At 39.0% G+C, this 7,411-nt stretch overlaps 1 protein-coding gene across 1 annotated transcript; it reads left to right on the top strand.

The window, feature by feature from the left end:
• Positions 1–1,703: 1,703 nt before the first annotated feature.
• Positions 1,704–6,801, top strand: LOC107806184 (uncharacterized). Its single transcript, XM_016630297.2, has 2 exons — positions 1,704–5,366; positions 6,400–6,801. The coding sequence occupies exon 1, from the start codon at positions 1,945–1,947 to the stop codon at positions 5,326–5,328; it is 3,384 nt and encodes a 1,127-aa protein (XP_016485783.1). The 5' UTR covers positions 1,704–1,944; the 3' UTR covers positions 5,329–5,366; positions 6,400–6,801.
• The last annotated feature ends 610 nt before the right edge of the window (positions 6,802–7,411 follow it).

Raw genomic sequence — 7,411 nt, 5'->3', positions numbered from 1 at the left:
GTCAAAGTTATTATTAAAATAATTTTTAATTTTATTTGCAATATTAAAACGAGTATGGTAGAATAAATATTAAATTCAAACAATCTAATATTTTTTGCACCGCCAAAGTTTTTTGGTTTGAATTCATGTTTAACTTAAGGAGAAAAAAAATGAAAGATTTGTTTTGTTGTTGATGTGATGAACTATTGATGTGTTGATTTGAATTCATATTGAATATACCATATATTATATTTTTTTAATTAAATAAAGCATATAATTTTTTAAATTAAATAAACTATATAATTTGTTATACACATAAAATACACAAAATATGTAGAGATTTTTCATCTTCATCCGTATGAAAATATGGATCAATTTTACTTGGTTAATCTGTTTTGGGAATAGGAATAGGTTCTGCATTTATTAGAATGTTCTGGAGGGAAAAGTGTTGGGAAAATATTGCAAAATTCGAATAAGGTTATGATAGTCTTTTCATAGGTGTAGCCACATTTGGGCCAAATTAGTGTGGTCGTTTAGCAGCTCTGTAAAGTAAAAACTTCTACTAGTAATAATAACTGACAAATTTTTAACTGTACCAGGCTTAGGGCAGCATTAATCTGGGATTTAACACATCTTTAAGAATATATATATAACTCACAGCTCACCACTGACCAGTATCCACCCACTTTTATTGTAATTATTGTTTTACCAAAGTTTATTTGAGTTAATTGCAGGTACTAGTAAATTAATACACTTGCCTCACCCAATTATTATATTAGCCTTTATTACAATTTATGTCCCATTATATGCATTAACAATTACAGCTATATTGGGGTTACTGTACATCCTTGTGCTAAAAAAATCACTACTACCTAGCATTTTCTTTTAATATTTATTTTCCTTTTATGAACAACTCACTTCTTTCAATACAATAATGCTGTCAATTCATAATTTGGACAACTTTCAATAATTTGGACTATATGGGATCAAGTTTGAATATTTTGCCACAAGGATTTAGTCTTCTAGCATTATAGGTTAAAGAGTAAGAAACTATTTATGTCCAAAGTTCTTTAAGTCATACTATATCAATTTCACTCTTGAATCTTCATGTTTGGCTCGGGAAAGTTATTTGAATTTTTTCCTAAAACTAATATCAGTGCAGTTTGAATTGAAAAACAAATAAGTCTTTTTTAACCTAAAATAGCGGCAATTATAAAAAAATTAATGCTACAGTGTTCTACTAAGCTGTTTTGAATTAACTAAACTAAAAGCAAATCCAAACACTGATTTATTTCTCTTGAAAATCCCAAAGTTGACAAGTCAATTCAATTAGTTAACCGAACAGTGTTTAAAGTATGAAACTAAACAATGAGAAGCCTTCAGAAAGCAAAACTAGACTCGCACAAATGCTTAGTTGAAAACTCGCGCCTTTCTTCTTTTCCCAAATCTATACCACACTTCTTGCTCTTCCAACTTCTGGGGACACTTGCGCAAAACTCAAGCCAAATCTAGAGCATGTGGATTTAGTAGGTAGCAAAAAAGAAACAACATAATTTAATGTGTCAAGTTGAGCATCACACATGAAAGTAGCAGTACGACTAAGGACTTTCTTCTTATTTTTAATATTTAAATATTTTTTGCTTTAGAGAAAATAAGTAAGCAACAGAGCCTAATAATTCACCCCATAAATAAAAGGTTAAAAAGTGCCAACCAATATTAACCACAGTAGTAACCTTAGGCCTCTTATTTTGAAAAGTGTTCTTCCACCTCCTCCTTACACTCTATACACTCTCACTCTCTCTGTGTCACTGTGTGCCTGTGTGTAAGTGAGGGGCCTCTGCTTCTGCAGCAGCATATGGCCATTACCAGTCTGAAACTTCCCCCTTTTATCATTATCATACACTCCTTTTAACATTCACTAAACCCACTCCATTTCTCTACTGATACTCTTTACTTTCTTCTTTCATGGCTGCTTTTTTACTTCTCTTTCTTGTTTTTCTCTCCACATTATGCTCCGCTCAACGAAACCCACAAACCCTTTCAGAAATTCAAGCCCTCACTTCTTTCAAACTCAGCATTCACGACCCACTCGGTGCGCTCACTGACTGGGATTCTTCTTCCCCTTCTGCTCCCTGTGATTGGCGCGGCGTTTTTTGCGTGAATAACCGAGTCAGTGAACTCCGCCTCCCTCATTTGCAACTCAGTGGCCCCCTCACTCCCCAAATCGCTAATCTGCGCATGCTGCGAAAGTTAAGCCTCCGTTCCAACTCCTTCAACGGAACTATCCCGGCTTCCTTATCCAAATGTACATTTTTGCATTCTGTTTTTCTACAGAGCAATGCGTTTTCCGGTAAACTCCCGCCGGAAATGTTCAACCTCACCGATTTACAAATCCTTAATGTAGCCGGAAATCAGCTCTCCGGCGAAATCCCCGGTGAGCTTCCTCGGAGCTTACGGTACTTTGATCTTTCGTCGAATTTGTTCTCAGGAGACATTCCTAGGAATTTGTCTGACGTGTCACAGTTACTTTTGATCAATCTGTCATACAATCGATTTTCCGGCGAAATTCCGGCGAGTATCGGCCGGCTTCAGCAGCTTCAGTATCTTTGGCTTGCGTACAACAACTTGCAAGGAACTTTGCCTTCTGCAATTGCGAACTGTTCATCGTTGGTTCACTTGAGTGCTGAGGGAAATGCTATTACAGGTGTTATTCCGGCGGCTATTGCTGCTTTACCGAAGCTTCAGGTGATAAATTTATCACATAATATTCTTTCTGGGTCCTTGCCAGCTTCATTGTTCTGTAATGTTTCAATTTATGCTCCTTCCCTTAGGATTGTTCAGTTGGGTTTTAATGAGTTTACTAATATCGTTAAGCACGAGGAGTCTAATTGTTTTAGTTCGTTGCAAATTTTGGATCTTCAACATAATCAATTGAAAGGTGAATTTCCTTTGATTTTGATGAACAATTCGGGGTTAACGTCCCTGGATTTGTCGTGGAATTTGTTCTTTGGTGAAGTCCCGAGCGCTATTGGGGATTTGTGGAGATTGGAGGAACTGAGAATGGGGAATAATTCATTTGGAGGTGCACTCCCGTTTGAGATTACTAAATGCAGTAGCTTGAAGGTTCTTGATCTTGAAGGGAATCTAATGACGGGGAAAATTCCTATGTTTTTAGGTGAACTTAGAAGCTTGAAGGTTTTATCACTGGGAGGGAATCAGTTTTCGGGTTCCATTCCTTCTAGTTTTGGAAATTTGACTAATCTTGAAAATCTCAACGTAGGAGGAAATGGTCTAAATGGAAGTTTGCCTGAGGTGCTACTGGATTTGACCAATTTAAGCATATTGAATCTCAGTGGAAACAACTTTTCTGGAAGTATGCCAGTTGGTATTGGGAATCTTCAGCAGCTATCAGTTTTGAATCTGAGTAGAAATGGCTTTTCCGGCAACATTCCTACTAGCATTGGGACTTTGTATAAGTTAGCGGTTGTTGATTTGAGTGGACAGAATTTATCAGGGGAAATACCGTTTGATCTTGCTGGTTTGCCTAATCTACAGGTTATAGCTTTGCAAGAAAACAAGTTGTCTGGTAATATTCCTGTAGGTTTCAGTAGCTTATTGGGTATGCAATATTTGAATCTTTCTTCAAATTCCTTTTCTGGCCATATACCATCTACATTTGGGTTCTTGACCTCATTAGTTGTGCTTTCTTTGTCTAACAACCACTTAAATGGTTCAATTCCTCCTGACTTGGGCAACTGCTCCGCCCTGGAGAACTTAAATCTGCACTCAAATTCATTGAGTGGCCAAATACCTGCTGATCTCGGACGTCTCTCCCACTTGAGCGTGCTGGATTTGGGTAGAAACAACTTGACAGGCGAAGTCCCAATAGATATTTCCAATTATTCATCCCTGACGTCGCTCGTGCTAGACTCGAACCATCTTTCGGGGAACATACCAGAGTCACTGTCCAGGCTATCAAACTTAACTGTCCTTGACCTCTCTGCTAACAACTTCACTGGAGAAATCCCAGCTAATCTTACCACGCTCTCGAGTTTGATGAGTTTCAACGTGTCACACAATCACTTGGTAGGCCAAATTCCAGTGATGTTGGGCTCCCATTTTAACAACTCATCGAATTATGCTGGCAACCAAGGTTTGTGTGGGGAGCCATTGGATAGAAGATGTGAGACATCTGGTAATGGTGGGAATAGATTGATTATGTTTATTGCAGTGGCTGCCAGTGGAGCTCTTCTCCTTTTATCATGCTGCTGCTTCTATACTTACAACCTCTTGAGGTGGCGCAGGAAGCTCAAAGAGAAGGCAGCTGGAGAAAAGAAGCATAGTCCTGCAAGGGCTAGTTCAAGGACCAGTGGTGGTCGTGGCAGTGGCGAGAATGGTGGACCCAAACTTGTTATGTTCAATAACAAAATTACACTCGCTGAAACAATTGAAGCAACTAGAGAATTTGACGAGGAACATGTGCTGAGCAGAACACGTTATGGAGTGGTCTACAAAGCTTGTTACAATGATGGAATGGTGCTCTCAATTTGTCGACTCCCAGATGCATCACTTGATGAGAACATGTTCAGAAAAGAGGCTGAGTCACTTGGTAGGGTGAAGCACAGGAACCTAACAGTTCTCCGTGGGTACTATGCTGGCCCACCGGACCTCAGACTACTTGTCTATGATTACATGCCTAACGGGAACCTTGCAACATTGCTCCAAGAAGCGTCCCACCAAGATGGTCATGTCCTCAACTGGCCAATGCGCCACCTCATTGCACTTGGCATTGCTCGGGGCCTGGCTTTCCTTCACTCATCCTCAATGGTTCACGGAGATGTGAAGCCGCAGAATGTCCTATTCGACGCAGACTTTGAAGCCCATCTTTCAGACTTTGGCCTAGGCAAGCTTGTAGTATCCACACCAGCTGAACCGTCGACATCAACTTCAGTTGGTACGCTAGGCTACATATCCCCAGAAGCAGCATTAACAGGAGAAACCACAAGAGAATCAGATGCTTATAGCTTTGGCATTGTGTTGCTGGAATTACTAACAGGAAAAAGGCCATTAATGTTCACACAAGATGAGGACATAGTGAAATGGGTGAAAAGGCAATTGCAGAGAGGGCAAATTTCAGAACTACTTGAGCCAGGATTGCTTGAGCTGGACCCTGAATCATCAGAATGGGAAGAATTCTTGTTAGGAATTAAAGTAGGCTTGCTTTGCACTGCACCCAACCCCCTTGATCGACCTAGCATGGCCGACATTGTGTTCATGCTTGAAGGTTGCCGTGTTGGCCCTGATATCGCGTCTTCAGCCGATCCCACTTGCCAAGCTTCACCCGCCTGAGTTCCATCAACCCGCATGTTGTAACCCGTGTACCCGAGGTTCATTCTAATTCTTTTCCCTTTTTTTATTAGCCTTATTAGTTTTGAGAGTAAATTTGCAATGCAATGTAATAGTAGCTAGCACTAGCAGTGCAAATTTCATGCCCATTTTAAAAAAAAAACATATTTGAAGGAGAAAAAGGAAAACAAGTATTTGTCTTCATTGCCTCTTTTCTCGACTCTTGTTGTATTCCTATTTAAAACACACCCACCGTGCGGGCCGGCGACATCTCTCCTTTGGAGTGGGGACCAAAATGTAGTGTAATAAGTCAAAGTTAAAAAAGAAAAAAAGGGAAAATAGAAACATGTTGGAGCTGTGTTTGTGAGTCAATGATTTGGACAGTTGTACAAATAAAGTGTAAGAAGAATAGGATAATGGGGTAGGGGACCAGTTCTCCCGCCAAAAAACGAACAAAAAAAGCAGTCTGGTTCTATCACGTGGCTATCAAGTACTTAAAAGGTATCTCTTGGGGTACTGAAAATGTAGCCGTTAAATGTATAAGATATTAGTATACGTAGAGAAAAGCATATAAAAATACAGACCTACTTCCAAGAATGCCTTAGGTTGCGGTGTATTCACATTTCTTTATTCAGTTGCATTAAGGGAGTTTGAATGCTACTACTACTTAAATAATAATAGTGACTTATTCTGTGTACTTGTTTTCTGTGGAGTAACAAGTAATGAAAATGAAAGGAAAGAAGGTGACAAATGAGATATCAAAAGGTCAAGGGATCTGAGATTTTATGGGTTGGAGGGGGTAACTGTAATGGACCCTTTTGAACAAAGACCAGGGTGAGAGAGAGACTAAAGAAAGAAAATGATTGAGATGGTGACCCACTAAATAATCCATTTCAAACATTTTGTGGGGTGTTTTTTGGACCATTTGTTTTTATGTCTTTTCCATTCTTCATTTTTCTTTTCTGTTTTCACAATACATAAGCAGCAAAATGAGTATGAGTTTTATCATGTTCATTTGATAAGAATTGAATAATTTCAACCAACTTCTTCCTTATTCGCTTTTATGATTTCTAGGATATGGAAGTTTGGTAAATATTGAGATCATGCTAGACGTGGACAAGGCCAGCAACATGAAATGATTCCCCATAATAAAATATGCAGTAGCATGCTTGTGGTCGCACGAGGTCAAGATCTGAGTTAAATCATATTTTTATCAGATAATCAGCTGCAGTGACCGTTAAAGGTTTCATCTATTTGTTATTACTATTGTATTATATTTCTTAGACAGCGGAGAGCCACATCATTATCTTTTTCAATGCTTGGTGTGCTACGATTGCAATAATTTTGTAGCCAGCTAATAATTGATGTTTCGAGTAGATAGACCCAAACTTTTCGACAAATATGTAATTTAACTAAGGAGTAATAACTATGGATGTGGCAATCCATTCAATGGATTGGGTGAAAATCATGATATACAAGACAAAAAACTATTAGATAAATTTTCTTATATGCCCGAGCCTCGAAGGTTAGAGTTATCCGGCTATTCAGCTATGCTGGTGGAAAGTAATAGAAACCTGAGACAGTTGAGTTGGTGACTTTTTTTTTAATGCAATTATCCTGATTTATATTTGGATGGGCTTGTATTCACAAAAGATGTACAGTGAGGGGGGCTAAACCTTACCTCAAGAGATAAATACAATTAGGTGACATAATCACCCAAAGCCAGTTGGAAGGAAGGAAACCTAGATGAAAAAGCTCACGTCCTCCTTCCATCGATAAGACCACATATACATGTTAACTTCCAAAGAAATTGGCTGTGATATTTTGATCGAAAACAGGGCAAATTGCCACTTACCTAATAGGAACACACTTTTGCTACAGTAGGTAGCTGTTGAAACAACAACAACAACAACCCAGTATAATCTCACTAGTGGGGTCTGGGGAGGGTAGTTTATACGCAGACCTTACCCCTACCCTAAGGTAGAGAGGCTGTTTCCGATAGACCCTCGGCTCCCTCCCTCTAAGAACTCTCCACCTTGCTCTTGGGGTGACTCGTACTCACAACCTCTTTATTGGAAGTGGAGGG

Source organism: Nicotiana tabacum, chromosome 17, assembly GCF_000715075.1.
Source record: "Nicotiana tabacum cultivar K326 chromosome 17, ASM71507v2, whole genome shotgun sequence".
Taxonomy (NCBI): domain Eukaryota; kingdom Viridiplantae; phylum Streptophyta; class Magnoliopsida; order Solanales; family Solanaceae; genus Nicotiana; species Nicotiana tabacum.
This window is presented reverse-complemented; position numbering and strand designations above follow the sequence as displayed.

Excerpts from the sequence above, each read along its gene's own strand:
- LOC107806184 (XM_016630297.2), top strand. The coding sequence starts at position 1,945 with ATGGCTGCTTTTTTACTTCTCTTTCTTGTTTTTCTCTCCACATTATGC.